The sequence below is a fragment of the Gobio gobio genome (genome assembly GCF_949357685.1).
Source record: "Gobio gobio genome assembly, chromosome: 17".
Lineage (NCBI taxonomy): Eukaryota > Metazoa > Chordata > Actinopteri > Cypriniformes > Gobionidae > Gobio > Gobio gobio.
This window is the reverse complement of record NC_137110.1, coordinates 7463998-7481872: the sequence shown is the minus strand read 5'-3', so window position 1 is coordinate 7481872 and position 17875 is coordinate 7463998. Positions and strand designations below refer to the sequence as shown.

General features: G+C 38.9%; 1 protein-coding gene across 3 annotated transcripts in view; it reads left to right on the top strand.

Annotated features, from left to right (window-relative positions):
• The first annotated feature begins 32 nt into the window (after window positions 1-32).
• Window positions 33-17875, top strand: part of vapb (VAMP (vesicle-associated membrane protein)-associated protein B and C) — a 33703-nt gene continuing 15860 nt past the window's right edge. Inside the window, exons 1-3 of one of the 3 annotated variants that reach the window (XM_079840293.1) lie at window positions 33-161; window positions 233-368; window positions 11739-11891. In XM_079840293.1, coding sequence (XP_079696419.1) covers window positions 311-368; window positions 11739-11891 — 211 coding nt within the window. In that variant the 5' untranslated portion in view covers window positions 33-161; window positions 233-310. Of the gene's footprint in view, window positions 369-11738; window positions 11892-17875 lie in introns of all 3 variants that reach the window. The other 2 variants (XM_079840295.1, XM_079840294.1) reach the window with 2 other exon arrangements.

The following is a 17875-nucleotide window of genomic DNA, read 5'->3' as shown; positions in this document are numbered from 1 at the left end:
AGACCACCCCCACCCACCTCACCCTCATTCTACTACACCAACACCCTTCTCCACATCAGTCGCCACTACTGAGTACTGCAGGGGCAGTGACGTCACGGCCAGCCTCTCTCTCTCTCCCACAGTCCCTTCCTGCTGCATCACAACAGTCGCTAGTGGATCGGGTAACTGAGCTATTTCCACTGCCTTGTGGAGTTTTTATTTCAATAAATGTAACAGAAGTCCTCATCGACAGCCTCAACCGTCAAGCCCGTCACCGTCAGTCCGAGCGGACGTCAGCGCAGCAGTGAACGCGTTTCAAGCGCAGTGGGAGATGGCCAGGCCAGAGCAGGTCCTGCTTCTAGAACCGCAGCACGAACTGAGGTTCCGAGGTGAGTGGACCGACTGACACAGCCAGCCGTGGACTAGCGGCTATAACGCCCAACGCAAGGAGGGAGGGTCATTTTGTAGGGGTTAAGGGCAGAAGGAGGCGGTGAGATGGCGTTTCTGACAGGCCTCGATCCTTGTAACAATAATAATAATAATAATATGGCGCAGCGCCGTAATGAGAAATCGCTACAAACTCAAGCTAGAATCACACCAAACGTCCTTCATGTGACAGAACAAGGGTCACAAGTGCTCACTAGGTTTACCATAAGCACGTTAGCTCGAGCTAGCCTGTTTAGGCCTTAAAATACAGGCTCTACTGGTGGGCTGGTTAATTCGGTTAGTATGAAGCAGTTCAACCGGTGTTGCCATGTCCGCGTATTATTAGCGACGTTGCGTTTTTTTAATACAGTCGGCGGTTGGGTTTTATTATAGGCTTATTTCCACAATACAGCTGCTTGTTAACGTGTAGCCTACATACAAAGTGTGTATGTGGTTATATTTCTCTGTCATTCATTATTCCTCTGATTGAATGACCGCTGTGAGTGAGCTGTCAAAGGCGAGCCCTCATTTCTCCTCGTGCTCGGTTGATCAGAAGGAGAAATAGTTCCTATTATAGCCATGAGGGACTGAGCCGCTTATTTGGACTTTCCTTTGGTCAGGCAAATCGATTATTTTTGGCCTATTTTGACAGAACAGCAAATTTCTCAAGCGAAATCTGGCAACCTACCTTGATGCTGCTTCCAGTCAGGAAGTCATTGGCACCTGTGCTATTTAATATGTCCAGTTGACATGGATATATTGATAATAATTATGTCGTGAACGAACTTATGTTGGTTGGCATTTGGTAGACCTTTAAGCTTTGGTGCTTTTAGTCCACTGTAAGTTCATATATTTGATGTTTACACAATTCCAGTTCTCATTTCATGTTTTGTGAACACTAATTACTTGTTATATTTGGTTGTATGTTTACATTAGCATACTATTTATTAAAGTCACCATGAAATGAAATCTGTTTTCTAAATGCATGTTGTTATTGATCTTATTGTGAATGATTCATCCATGCATGTTTTAGTTTTTACTAAATCATCTTTCACTACTTCTGTTTCATTGCTATAATAAAAACAAAGTATATATTCATTTTTCAAATTGCTTCAAAAACATTTTTTAAATGCACGCTATGTAGCCGCTAGAGGTCGTCTATTCAAAACAAAGGCGTAGCTTGACGTGGAATCATGGGAGTTGTTGTCTTCGCCTCTACAGCCGGTGTAAAAGAATCGGGGCAGGACTCGGGCAGAAATCATGTTCATGGATGAGATTATTAACGTTACTGTAGTATAAAGCAGAGCAGGGCCATGTGCTGTGGGAGCTGAACGAGGGATTGCTAATGAGAGATGAGCGTGACACATAGATCGACAGTGGGGGAACTTTTATTATGCCACAGTCGCCGCTTTCGCTCATGCGTATGTGGGATAGCGCAGCGCTGATTTATCATATTAGATGCATTTGAGTGTGTTGAAAATTGTTATAACGTTACTCTGTGCGTTCGCTCCACGGCTGCTATGAGATGTGCGTTACACACTGCAGTAAGCTAGAGCGATATTAGAATATCATAAATGCTGGATGGCTTGTGTTGCTAAATGGCATGCAATTCATTTTAAAACACATTGTATGATGGAGAAAATGCTGTATTACAATACGATAATTAGTTTTCTGTTTATAAATGTCTCCAAACAGTTGTTCCCTTGTCTAATAAAACACATAATATATTAAAGCGTCTCTGGAGTTTCCATGGATTCTACAAAATAAAACCCGAAATAATGTGGGTATGATGTCGTGTCCTGGTTTAAAAAAAAGCTCTGGATTTAAACATTCTTGGAAACATTTGGTATAATGTAAGTACACAGGTCAACAAAATATATTACACTGTTCTAGTGGTTTTTGGATATTTTAATCCAAAAATCTTACATATTGTGCCTTTAACAACTACTATTATTAAGTCACACGTTCGGTCATTATTCAGTGAATCCTCTGTAAACGATGCAGGTGTAATGATGGTTTCATCTAGACTGGGTAAACCCAGCCTGATATGTCGGCGATTTGATTCCGCCGTGCAACTCAGTCTGAAAACCTGTACATTAATTTCTACTGCTTCTGTTACACTTTTGCGGGAACCAATCACAGACGGGCTTATCCACTTGGCGCGCTATTGGAGGGATTATCACGATGACGGATAGAGAAGTGATGGGTCGTTGTCCGTTGAGCACGCCTCTTGTGGTCTGATTGGTTGAAGGACTATCCAATTGCATACGGAGTCATTTAATTTATGCTTGTTTATCACGCCTCTTGTGCAGAAGACTATACAGAGCAGACTCCCCAGACCAATGTTCAATCTTAAATTGAGCTTGGTCTGGTGATAGAAACCACTTAAAGCACCGCCTTCACTGATATCTGAATGGCTGTGTATTTAGTAAGTCTGTCCACTTTGACTCCTTCAGGCTGATTTGCAGATAATTTGTGAACATGACAGGCATGCTTTATCACATTGATGGGGGAATCAGAGGTACTAACACCTCCCATGTGACCGCCCTTATTCATGCACTTAATTCTGTCATCATTTACCCACCTTCATGTAGTTTAAAAATGGTAAATGTCTCGTGTTTCTTTCTTTTGTCCATACGTGGATGTCAACAAGCCCCAATATTGTTTTGTTCCCAACGTTCTCCCAAAAAATCTTCTTTTGTGTTCCACAGGAGAAGGAAAGTCTTATAGGTTTGGAATGGTGTGAAGGTGAGTGAATGATGACAGAATTATCATTGGTGGATTACCCCTTAAAGGAGCTCAATGAAAGTGCAATGAGCGCAACTTTACATTTACAATTATGCATTTGGCTGACACTTTTATCAAAAGCAAGTGGTATTAGATTCAAGCTATACATTTTATTAGGGGTGTAACAATATATCGTGTCACAATATATCGCAGTACAAAAATGCAACAATATATATTGTGGATGTGTGTATAATTCACCCAAAATGAAAATTACTGTCTGTGAGGGGGAAAAAATTACGTTTACAGAGCTTTAGTGTTAGTACTACGTTAAACTACTACATTATGTTGAATATAATGTATAAGAATGCAGTGGGGGGATATTTGTGGGTCCTGATAATGCCAAATATCTCTGTTACCAGTAAAAAGTGGCCTACCTTATTTAAAATATATCTAATCAGTGATAGAGTGCATATTTGTCTAAAATAATTCTGTATTTTCAGCTTCAGAATTATGAATATTTTTATTCTGGTGTGACCATTGTCCTGTGCATTGTGTTACCAGCACCAAGTCCACGCCTGTTCATTTCCACCCCCAATGTAATAGCATTTTAATGTAACACTAAAATTTTTTTGTTAACTTTTTTGTCTCGGAGTATCGCAATAATATCGTATCATGAGTTCAGTACCGTGATATGTATCGAATCGTGACATGATGGTATCGTTACACCCCTACATTATATTAGTTAATTCATGCATTTGCTGGGAATGGGCAAAAGAGTTTGCCTCCCTCTGAAACTTTATTTGCTGAGAAGTGATATTTCAAAATAATATCACACTGACTCATTTCCTAAAAGATGCTCTAAATTTAAAGTTTTGGCAAATCAACTTGCAATATCAGTGAAATGGCATTCCTTCATTAGTCACCCTGTCTTCGTCATATTTACATTTTTAGTTAACTGTCAGGACAGAGGACACACCTTGTGAATTGTCTGTGGACATTTTGTAAACCCATTTAATGTGTTGTCAAACTATTTGGTTCATTGTGTAGTAAGTGCTTTAAAAGTTAGGGTGGTTCTCCTATACTTATTTACACCAGCAGCCTGTGAGGTGACATTATGGCAGGTTCAGACTACACAATATTTCTGTCTGTTACGATAGTCACTGTGTCAGACTATCTGACTTTGACCCCTAAATTCTTGTGTCGTAGACAAGAAACATGTCAGACTATTCGTTGCATCAGTATTGCACTGATTGGACTGGTACTGACTATCAGTATTGATTCGGAGAGGAGTGGGGCCTTGGAGTAAAAAAGGTTGGGAACCACTGAACTAAATTAGACAATGATCTCTTGACCATTTTTATTAAACATGACCGTTACAAAAATGCAGTGCACACCGGCATGAGAAACGGGGTCACGCTCACTCAATGCCGCGATGATGTCATTTTTGCGGTGCACACCCAAGCTAACTTGCAGACGTGTTGAGTATAAATCAGCCTTACGATGCGTGTCTGCTAGGGCGACAAAACTCCGCTCAGTGTCGCTGGCAATGCTATAACGCCTCCAGTTTGGGGTTCGTCTGTAGCAGTGTGTTTAAAGTTCACCCAAAAATGAAAATTTGCCCATGATTTGCTCACCCTCAAGTCATCCTAGGTGTATATGACATTCTTATTTCAGACAAATACAATCAGAGTTATATTTAAGAAGTCCTGGCTCTTCCAAGCTTTAAAACAGCAGTGAATTGTTGTTTAGTTTTTGAAGTCCATAAAAGTGCATCCATCCATCATATACCTGCTCCACACAGCTTAATAAAGGCCGTCTGAAGCAAAGCGATGCGTTTGTGTAAGAAGAACAAACGCACCGAGCAGTATTTATGCAATTATTTCACCTCATATCAGACGAATGTCATCAGCTCTCCAGACCGCCATAACTTGCGAATAAGGTCAAAATATCGGCGTAGTCATAGATATATACATAGATGCCTCATTAGTGCCTCCGCGGATCGGTCGAATGAGGAATCTACGTATATATTTATATGATCGCGCTAGTATTTTGACCTTACTCACAGGAAGTTAACACCCATATTTAAAACTTTATAAAATAAATTATCTACCTTCCACCATTCCGTATATTTAACTTAAGGAAAAAGTGTTGCGCCTCTCGCAGTTCAAAATGCTTACGCTACGTCTGACAACACTGCACACCAGTTATGTTTTCTTCCGATCTGGCGGAAGCTAGATATTTTACATTATAAAGTTTTAAATATGTGTATTTTTCTTACACAAACGCATCGCTTCGCTTCAGAAGGCCTTTATTAAAGGTGCACTATGTAAAACATTTTCAGTAAAATATCCAAAAACCAATAGGCCAGTGTTATATATTTTGTTCAGGTGAGTACTTACAATATCCCAAATGTTTCCAACTATTTGTAAATCGTGAGAATTTTTATTTTAACAAAGGAACCGGGACGTGTGAGGGAGTCGCCTGTCAATTGCGTCATATATGTGTTCGCTCGGTTTACGGTTTTATTTTGCAGAAACGCTTTACTCTCACTGCAGTGTGAACAAGTGTCATAGCAGCCGCTGAGCGAACATGCAGAGTAACGTCATAACATAATTTTCAACATATGTATCTTGTATGATAAACAGAGCTACGTTACCGGAAAAGCGGAAGTGGCACCGGCGACTGTGGCATAATAAAAGTCCCGCCGGCGACTATGCCATCATAACAGTCCCGCTGCTTGCTAGGTGTGAGTTCCCTTCTTATTAACAATCTAATCGCTCCAGCGGCCTTGCTCAGCTCCACAACACTCGGTCCTGCTTCTGCTTCACACTACAGTAACGTTAATAATCGCATCCATGAACATGATTTCTGCTTGAGTCCTGTCCCGATTCTTTTACACGAATATATATATTCATCTGAATGAAGAATGTCATATATCACCTAGGATGACTTGAAGGTAAATCATGGGCTAATTTTCATTTTTTGTTGAACTAACCATTTAATCAATGTTTTTTTTTTCAACACACAAGCAATATAATCATCACAGATACACACGATTACAGTTAGAAACAGGCAAGCTTTGTTTCCAAATCCCCAAGTAAAGATATTCTGTCAATTTGATAAACTTTTGTAAACTCAGCCAGTATAATCACAATGATGCATCCAAACTGCAATATTAGTAACAACTGCAAAGTGTCCAATGTGTAAACAATATGATTTATGCTCCAAATCCAGCATAAACTCTGGCACAACTTGCATATTTTTAAATGCTCAAGACAGACATCACTACCTGAACCTCACAGCGATTGGCTGCCGACCACGTTTTTCGGTTGATATTTGCATAAAGTCGAGAACTCCCCGACCTTTTGACGCTCCCGTCCGCTTCTCCAGTCAGCTGTCAATCCCACAATGTACCGCGCAATTTCCATAGGAATGAATTGAAAACGCTCTGTCTGCTCCGCGCCAGTGGACACGCACCGTTAATGCTAATTCCAGCAATCACCTTTACTCTGGTGGTAGTCCCTTGAGGAAACCTCATAAAGACAGGAGTGTTGTTGCCATAGCTCCACGAACTTTCTCTCAATTGCATGATTCCACCTAGCTGCACCAATACCATTGTCTCTTTTGTTTCGGCATGTTTGAAAGCTGTGTATGGAAGAGCTTCTGTGCTCCTATTGGTCAATTTCACAGATGTGACGAAACCTGTCGTGGAGTACCGTAAAAAAATATAACATGCTAATCTTTCTGTCGGCGACAGTTGTGGTCCACTATTACACACTATACGAGATAAAGCTATTGATTCTTGCGTCCTGATGCCCATTGTAGTTTACAAATCAGCACGACACCCTACGTCAAACGGATCGTGCCAAAATTGGGCTGATATCATGTAGTCTGAACCGGGCATTAGACACTCTTAGCTGTAGGAGTTAAATTTCAATGCCATTTGGTTTCCCCAACGTATTTACTTTGTCATCAATATACTTCTCTTTGTTCTGTTTAATCTAATGGTTCCTGTTACGTCTAATGTTAGTTTCATGTTAATGTGCAGTTTTTTTGGGGGGGGTGGGGGGATTAATGAATGAATGAATTATTAATTCATGAATAAACACTGACATGAACAGCTCACAAAGTGCCTGACACAGTTTTTTACAACAAGCCATACCTGATCTTTGCTTATCAACAGCCAAACCTTTGATAAGCATTGCTATTCAAGGCTAATGAGTGTGTAACCATTGCACCTTTTTATTGCTGAGTTTTCCTTTGGTGATCTTGCTTGAGCAATATTGTCCTTGTGCGCAATCCTTCTGAAACCACTTCTTCAACTGATGTCACCTAGGTCGTGAGGGCTATTATTGGTTAATTGTGCTGCTGTTTAAAGGGTTGCTTGGTAATAAATGTTCATTTGTTGACATTAAATCAAGTCTATGCTGGGAATAATGTCATTTTCTTCCAGGTTTCATTTTGGTTGTTAATCAATCACTAAAATTGAGGAAGATTAGCCTCAGTTGGTTCCACTGTGGAACAGTGCCAGTTTTAAAATGCTTCTCCAAAAGTGTCCTGATTCAAAGGGTAGTGCAGAGTTACAGTCAAATTGTCATCGGATGTTATTGTCCCAATGTTTTGTTTTCCGACAGTCTTTTAAGTCTACTTCATATTCATTTTTAGAGTTCTTTTCAGACCATAAATATGCTACACAGGAGTAATTAAAAATATACAAAGCCTTATGGGCTGTGTTGCAGAAATCTTGCTCAGTATTTTTTTTGCTTTTCAGTATCCTTTAAAGAAGACATTTTCCTAAGACGCAAAATGACATAAACCTTCAATGTCAGTGAACTTCCTTTAGTGAGGTTTATGCTTAAAATAAGAAAAAAAAATATTTACATTGGATTAAGAAATGTATTCAAAGTAACTTATTTTTGAAAATATATAGTTTTCCCCTTTTTTTTAAGCCCCCCCCCCCCTTTTTTGGTTCTTTTATTTATTATGTTCTTTCTAAATAAGCTTTAATTTTAACCTCACTTAATTTTGTTAGATTTCTCTGGGGAAAAGCACTTAAATAATTTTCCTGATGCTAGCGCTGAACAAACATTTATAAATGAGGTACACTGCATTTATTTCCCAGCAATGAACAATACCCCCCCCCCCAGAGAAGGGTTGTACACCATAAAATAGCCAAAGTAAATTTAAAATTACACCACGCCTCCTGCATCAGACTCCACCCCTTACAATACCCTTCATTGAAAAGTTAGTGATGTTCTCAAGTAGCAGGTAACTTCAGGTAACAATAACCCAACCGTCCAGGCATGCCACTTTATATTTAAAGCGTCTGAAGCTGAGACTCGTCTGTAGAGTTCAGGAAGTACCTCCAGCCAATAATTATATGTCATTTTGGGAAGTATAAAAGGCAGTTTGAAATTTTGAGGTGCTCCAGTTGTAGTAGTAATGGGGCAAAGCTGTTAAAATATGGTGACGTCTGTTTGATTTAGCAGGGCTGCACCTTTTTGGCCCGTTCCATCCGTTTAGAATCACTAATACCTTGAACTACGTGGCGAATTATATAAGCGCTCATTGATTCAGACCTTGGATAACTGAATTATTATAATGATCATGAAACGGTCCTGTAATAAATATGTTTTAGGGCTATAAAGCAGGGTGTAAACGAGAGGCAGATGTTGAAATGCAGAGTTGGACAGACGAGTCACATCTGCACGCGTGCGGATGCCAAGTATCTCTCCATGCAGATGAACGCTGCATCACTGCAGACAGATGTGTTGGGTATTTCTGAGACATACAAAAGGCACGCATAAGCACTCGAGGCTTTTCCGCCGTTGTACCTTGTTTGGCAGGAGAACCTCTTCGACATTAAATGATGTGTACAGTGAGTTTTTTTAAGGTGCTCAAGGGATTCTATTTTGTGTCTGCAGAATATCCTAGACCTTCTTGAAGCTCATTCTCACTCTAGAGGTCAAACTGATGATCTTCTTAAGAAAAAAAAAATGCATTAAAGTGAGACTACACGACTAGAGATGCACCGATACTACATTTCTCTGCCGATACTGATGAGAACTTGTCTGGCTATCACCAGGCCAAGCTCAATCTTTTAAGATTGAACATTGGTCTGGGGAGTCTGCTCTGTATTTTCTACTGCACAAGAGGTGTGATCAACGGACATACTTCAAATGACTCTGTACACAATTGGATAGTCCTTCAACCAATCAGACCACAAGAGGTGTGATCGACAGGCATAGTTCAAATGACTTTGTACGCAATTGGATAGTCCTTCAACCAATCAGACCACAAGAGGCGTGATCAACGGGCATAGTTCAAATGACTTTGTACGCAATTGGATAATCCTTCAACCAATAAGACCAAAGATCCTATCTGTCTCCGTGTTAAACCTGCCAATAGTGCGCCATATGGATAAACCGGTTTGTCATTTGGTCCCCACAAATTTGTAACGGAAGCAGGATAGAAAAATGTACAGATTTCCAGCCTGAGCTGCAGGGCGAAATCAAATCGCCGGCAGATCGGGCTGGGTTTACCCAGTCTAGATGAGAAGAACCCTCTAATTTGGTACATTACTATAATATTAGAGGTTAAATTTAACAACACAGCCCAAACTATTGCATTCAACTGCTATTTATTTTCAGATCTCAAATAAAAGCAGAAATGTTTGTATGCAACTCAGTTGCACATAAGGTAGTTTTCATAAACTGTCATCAAATGTATTCGAGCATACATATATAATTAACAGTAAATAAGCTGCTCTCTAGTGTTTTTATAGCTAACTAACAAAATGTGAACACCGGATATCTTTCCTGAGGTAAATGCAACGTTAAGTGCCACTAATTTTATTTGAAAATAGAGCCTGCTTTAACTTTATTTTTGAACTGTTAATGCGTTATTGTCGCGTTAGCTTGCCCTAAATTCAACAAAAGATTTTCTTCACACAACAGTACGAGTTGCACTAGTGAAAATAATTGCTTTTATACATTGTTGCATCTCAATATTCATGTATAGTATGCATTACTGCAATTCTAAGCTCTAGGTTTTCTAATTGTTTATTTTAAATCTGATATTAAAAAGGTCAGCTTATTTCAAAAGCCGTAATTTGTGGAAACTATACATTTACTGTAATTCATACTTGTTATTTTTCATTTGTATTATAATTTTTTGATGAACCTTTTTTTTATGAGTAGGGCCTACTTAATTACAAAATTACTCCACATGCCCAGCCCTTCCATATAGGGCTGTTTTTTCATAAATAGTTTTTTTAGGCACTTGGTATTGATCGGTGACGTCATTTACCCAAAAAATTAATACAGAGAAGGATGACTTTCTACATGACTCATGCTTTGCAATTACTTATGCACTAATTCTATCAGTTTCTCCATAGGACTGTATGATTGGAAAAGACATGGAGCGTAAGGCTTTTGGCCAGAATAGTCCATTGTTAGGCCTTGTGCAATGTTTGTCTCTCTTGTAGGGTTTTAAAGGCCCAAGACACTTAGTTCGCCTGCGTCTTTTCCTCTGTAAAACACAACATAAAGGCTCACACAACATAAGGCTCCCTATGGGTTTACAAGTGTCTCAGCCTCTCAATAATTTAACTGGTTTAATAGAATTAACCTAGATGAGGTGTTGCATACTTGATGTGTGGTGCTGCCATATTACAAAGTGAAGGACGTTTGAGACAGAACTAACGTGAAATCAAAATTGGTTCTCAACACATTTATGGTAATATTGAGCAGAATTTCATCAGTTTATCTTTGTCGTCAATCTTCAAAATGTAATATTGTGCTCACCCTGATGGATTAAGTCTCGTTTAATTTTATTTTTCACATGGAAATATGTAGAAAGATATAAAATGTGTTGCAAATTATGCTGTTTTATGTTGACTTTAATAGCTTAAAAGAGAAACTTTTTATAGTGTTTGTACAAACGTATTTATAGTACTATTACATTTTATTTGGTTTTCTACATTTTTCTTTTTACAGAGAAAAACATCCCATATCAATGATTCCATCTAATTTCCTGGTGAAATATTCGAAAAGATGAAGGATGCGATTTGTTTTATTCAGGGAAAAATGCAAACCTGTTGAAAATAAGAGACTTGAGTCAAAAACGGAAGAAAAAAAAAATCTTACCAACCTCAAGATTTTGAAAGGCATGTATCCAGCCTCTGTTCATCACCACAGACATTTTAAATTGGTTGATTGAATTGATTCTGTGATCAGACTTTGGCAGAACAAATTCAGTTTGTTCCATTTTCCTGAAAATAACCCTTATTCTTTGCCGCAGAGTGCCAGGGTTGAGAATAATACTGTGGTCTTTTGGCCTTTGATGTGTCGCTAATTTTGTAATGTGCCACTAATGTGATTAGTCTCGCGTCATTATGTCTAGGTGGGGTGAAATCGGTTACAAGGTTGTAAATCGATGTGGGCGCTTGGAGCAGACTGGCTGCAGATATTGCTCTTGATCAGTTTGAGATGTTTTTGCAGTAAGCCAGCACACCCTAGCAACTGCATTGAACGCCTTAGCAACCACAGAGCAACACCCTAGTATCATTTCAATGAGTTTTGAATGTCCTGTCTTCCTCCCCGCAGGTCCGTTTACAGATGTGGTGACCACCACCCTAAAGCTTGCTAATCCCACAGACAGAAATGTGTGCTTTAAAGTAAAGACGACTGCGCCGCGCCGGTACTGTGTGCGGCCAAACAGCGGAGTGATTGATGCCGGAACCTCCATCAACGTCTCTGGTAAATGCACCTCATTTTTCTTTTTGATGTTAACACTAAATTAATCTTTTAAAACTATGCCCCAGCTTTATCAATTCAAATACCAATACCAAAGCCCACACGTTTCAAAGTTCAAAGCAATTGTTGATGTATAGTTGAGCACAGTTTGAGATGTAAGCTCTGGATGACCCTTTGTTTGTCAAATTTGAATTTTGATATAATTGATAGCTCTTGATTTAAAGGGGTCGTGAACTGCATTATTTTATTGTTTTGTTTCCTGTGGTGCACTTATAATGTTAGTATGATTTTTACATCAAAAATGGTCATAAATTGAAATAAAACGCATTTTTCCTACCCCTAATATGAACGCTCTGCTGTGAGACTTCAGTGTAAACGCCCACTGCTGTGATTGGCTGCTGTGAGACTTCAGTGTAAACGCCCACTGCTGTGATTAGCTGCTGTGAGACTTCAGTGTAAACGCCCACTGCTGTGATTGGCCGCTGTGAGACTTCAGTGTAAACGCCCACTGCTGTGATTGGCTGCTGTGAGACTTCAGTGTAAACGCCCACTGCTGTGATTGGCCGCTGTGAGACTTCAGTGTAAACGCCCACTGCTGTGATTGGCTGCTGTGAGACTTCAGTGTAAACGCCCACTGCTGTGATTGGCTGCTGTGAGACTTCAGTGTAAACGCCCACTGCTGTGATTGTCTTTGCATATGAAATAGCTAAGTATTACATGTTTCGAAAACTTTAAGCACGTTTTTACAATTGCAGCTCTCAAGGTTAACTAATCGTGAAAAGTGTTGATTATAGCATTATATTTAGATTGTGGCATGAAAGGTTGCAGTGATGAGCATTGTAGCCGATCACAGACATGTTGAGCGCATGAATGCAGTGATCTCGTCATTGCAACTCGATTTCTGCTAACAGTGCAAACACAATGTAAATAAGAGATGAATTGGTTATTACAGGAGTTTTGGTGCGGGTCCAGAACTCAGACACTGATAAGCTCGCTCTGTTTGATTGACAGCTCCAGCGATTGCAAAGGGAGCGTTTGATCACTTTCTATATATAATTTAATCACAGTTTAATTACAGACTATTTTCATCCTACTTAGAGAAACGATGTGAAGTTAAGTGTTTATTCACTGGTTTGATTTACTGACACACATACAAAGAACATCTGACTGTACATGAATTATTAGATATCAGAAATCACTGGTCTCAGATCAGGCATTAGAATTAACACGGTTACTTACATGTTGTGGCATTACTATCGTATCGAGTTCATATAGTAAAAGTCTGTTTGCAAAGTCTGCACTGAAATTGTGACTGACTTATCCAAGAATCCACAGTGAAATGTACCGAATACAAATAAATAATGCTCCACTGAGACATTCACATTGTTGAGAATAATCACATTCTTAGCATTCGAATCCTTTGGAAGGTAATGTTATTTGTAGTCCATTCTGTTTCACTCTCCTCGTCATCTCACTAACACGCCAGTGGGCGGGGCCAAAGTTGCAATGATCATCTTCTGCAGAGGCGGTCTTTCACTGATTTACTTTAGGCTCATTCCACAATGAGTCGTTCTCTGGGCTTGGTTACAATAAAAGCTGTTTTTGGACTAACAAGTACGTTTTCAGTTCTGAAACGTACAGGATATTCTTATATTATGAAGACATCTTGTATCTCAAAAGCTCAGGAAAGTTGTTTTTCTCAGTTCATGACCCCCTTAAAAAGAACCAAGACAACAAGAATGTTGTTGCCTTCATGTTTTTTCAGTTTGTCTCGCTGTCATAGTGCTGTCAAGTCCCAGTTAGTCTAGCAAAGTGCACTTAGCACTTTTTTTTTTTGGAGTAAATAAATAGAGAAATGGAATGGAACAAGTGCTAATATTAATGGGTCAGGTGTTGACAAAAATATGTGCCTTTAGCTGTTTTTTGAAAATGGCTAAAGACTCAGCTGCTCGGATTGACGTCTGCTCTCTTCGGCTTGTTAAAGACCACTCTTGCTGCCGCAGAGGCTCGACATTACATGCTGGAAGGCCTGCCAAGAGAGCATTGCAATAGTCCAGTCTGGATTGAACAAGAGCTTGGACAAGGAGTTGTGTAGCGTGCACCGAATGGAAGGGTCTAATCGTCCTAATGTTGTATAAGGCAAATGGGTTGTTGTAGCAATATGGTCTGTGAAGCTTAACTGATCATCAATCACAACTCCCAAGATTCCTGGCTGCCCTGTAAGGACTTATGTTGACGAATCTAGTTGAATGGAGAGGTTGTGATTAGGGGTGAAACGGTTCTCTGTAAAATATTGAACCGTGGCGTTCTCCACCCACGGTTCGGCACGCACTTGGTTCATCTTAAATCTGGCGACACATCTATAATATGGTTTGTTTACAATAACAACGCATAAAACAGACCGACAGACTTAGGCTAACATATAAACTAAACTCTTTTTAGCCTTACCAATTTAAATATTCAAGAAGAAGACGCGAAAGAGAACTTGCATTGTGAGAAGATTTGTGTGTGTGCACTCATCCGAGGCGCTAACTCGGAAAGCTGCGTCTCAGGCAGTGCGCAAATATTGAGTTCTCTTTCAAGGCTTGCCTTTGAACAGACAAATTCACACACAAATGAAAATACCGAACCATTACACCTCTAGTTGTGATGAAGTGTTGGGTCGGCACAAGCAGTTTTTGCAAGATTGAGTTCAATGAATAAGATATTAAAGTATTGAAGTGTTGATATTAAATAGGAATAAATATTAATTTATACATATATTAAATTGTTATTATTTATTACTACAACTACTATTCTTCTTAAGAACTTAAAATTCTTACTATTTGTTTTTTTAATCTTATTCTCTTATTTATATAATATTAATATTATTTATTGTTGTACTGCTGTCAAATGTTCAATCACATCCCAAATAAAAGTTTTTGTTTATATAATATATACGCGGTGTATCACACACACACACACACACACACACACACACACACACATGTTGGGTTTTCACGTTTTATGAGGACTTTTCATAGGCGTAATGGTTTTTATACCGTACATACCGTATATTCTATCCCCCTACACTGCCCCTGCCCCTAAACCTACCCAACTAAGGAGACATTCTGCATTTTTACAATTTCAAAAAACATCACTTAGTCTGATTTATAAGATGTTTTCCTCACGGCACAAGGATGAGGATTTCGGATATTGCCATCTTTGTGGGGACATTTTGTCCCCATAACGTAGGGATTACCAGTCCACTCTCACACACACACACACACATATATATACATATATACATATGTATACATATAATATTTGCACATATATATTAATATTATTTATTGTTTTGCTTGCTTCATTAAAAACTCAATAGAAGTGCTCTCCATTTACAGGAACACATGCACGGCCCACCTTAGAGACCTTTAATTACTCTGTGTTTGACTTGTTTTATGTTTTAGATACCGAGCCAGATATACTTTCATCACATTAAATACCGTGCTATGACTCATCTGCTCCAAGTCTGTATATTGTGGAGGAAACACTTTGATGATGTCAATATTGTGTGTTGTTTGGAATGAAACACCATTAGCGGCCTTTCAAAGAACCAAGTGCTTAATTTATGTTGCTATCAAATGATCATTAACTCTGTCAGGGAATTGATCTGTATGAGCAGTTGATATTTAGGTAAATTTCGAAAGGGATTGTTTAATAATGAATCATATGTGATCTTTTCTGTATGTGTCGCAGGAAATCTGTTTGTGTGAGCTTGACAGCTTGACTTGTATCCGTAGGCAGTTCTGTCTGTGTGATCCAGATTTCCGTCCCTGTTATAAGTGTTATCCCTTTCTGCAGACACTTTTTTTTTTTCTTCTTCTGTTCACATCCTGGTTTTTGTATGTGTGAAGCTACAGGGAAACAACTCATCAGAAACACAGACCTTTTGTTTTGTTGTTTTTGAATGGCATTAATGGCATATTAAAAATATAAATGATGCCTTGGAAACTAACAGAATTATAGTTTATGATGAAGAACTAAAATGACTGAAACTGAAATAAAAGTAAGCCAATATAAAAAATAATATAAACTTGAACTACAATTAAAATGAAATTATAAAGGTATATAAATACAAATAGTAATGATTTTTTTGAAGGCACATTTGCAGACAGATATTAGTGATAAAACGACCAGAAGCTATAATGAAATGAGCAACAGTGGCTGTTGATGATGGGACGTGGCCGTGTCCATCAGTTAAGATGAGAATATGCAAATTAGCTAATAGGAGTGAAGACATTGGCGTACACTTGACCCGTCCCCTGTGAGATACTGTGGTTTACATATCCAAGAGATAATTTTGTAACAACAGTTGTTAGTCTCTGAGACCTTTGAGAGTTTTCCTAATAACTCGACTCATTTGAAATCTCTGAGCCTCTTGGAGTCTCATGGAGGTTTTTAAATTGCTCTCATTATTCCGTGTTGATTCCAATGTTTTGGGATTTCTCTCCATGGTGAATTGCCTGGTCCCTGTCAATATGTACAATAGCTCTGACTCACACAGTTTTCTTTTGACTGGTATTTGAATCAATGACTAGCTTGTTTTTAAGTCTTCCCTGGTGTGGGGATGGACAATGGATTTCCTTTAATGGGATTTTGACTTTTATCCAGACCTATGAGACAAGCCTCACGTCTCCACCCGTTCTCAAAAAATCCCTGTCAGCCTGGGTTGTGAAGTTGAAGTCGTTGCTTTTTGAACTAGTCAACAAAAAACTACAAGCTCTGAATCCCTCATGAATCTGTTATGATTGAAGAAACTCCAGTATATGTCCACTTCTACATTGTCAGAAGACTACACACTCATTTAAGTATTGTAAATCCATACATCCATCTGTGCGTCCATCCATCTGTGCGTACATGCATTCGTCCGTCCGTCTGTCCATCCGTAAACAATATTTTTTTAATAAACAAGAGATCAGTAATTGGGATTTTTGACATGATCATTTAATATTTCTTTAGCTGCAAATCACATCAAAAAAGGTGGAGACACCAGTAAACTTTGAGTTGGATAACTGATTAACCATAATAAACCATAGAGTTTATAATCCTGTTGTGATCATATCAAATTACTTTTTGATTATGCTTATTAATACCCTGTCGTGACTCAGAACCTTTGCTTCAGAACTTAGTAAGTCAAGTATGTCTCTCTAAAACATTAGTGTTGTCTGGATTTCCTCACATTTTCTGCCGCTCTCCATTTAGGCTTCATAGTTTTTGCCGAGGGAATTCCGAGGTCATGTTTCATAATTAATGGAGTTGTTCTGCTTTTTTATCTCCAGGGATCCAGTTAATTAGGCAGCGGAATGATTGTCTGCAGTCAGGTGTTTCTGTTTGAATTCATATGGCACAGGGCAACCGTTTTCTGCATTTGTCCCGCCTCCAGACGACAGCCCTGAAGATGACCACACAAGCTCAGTGTGATTAGAAAGAGTTCTCTTCTAAGAAAACAAGAGAGAACAGTATGTGCAGACAGCTCATAAAATTTGTGTAAAAGACAGAGATCATGCCAAATATGGTTGCTTTCAAAACTAAAAAGGAGATCCAGAAAGTCCTTTCTGTACGTGAACAATCTTCGTCTTTCTACATTGCACATTAGAGATTTCTGATCAACAGTGTGTATACCTAAATCAGGTCAATCACATTAAATGGCCAAATATTATCACATTAATATCCGATTGCATTGGTTGTTTCGGATCTTTTCTGTTTCTTGTAACTTTCCAACCGTCTTCGGTTTATCATTTTTCCATGTTCTGCAAATTTTAGCATCACATAAAGATGTTCTTTGTTAAGGAAAGCATGCTCTCGTGCTTTAATAATTATTAAATCACTGCCTTGCTCTGTGTCAGAAGTGATCTGCCAGAACGAACTGTCAATCACAGCCAGCATGGGGTCGCCCCTTTTTTGGTTCAGAGCCAGAACACTTCTTTCTTAGACTATATAGTCTC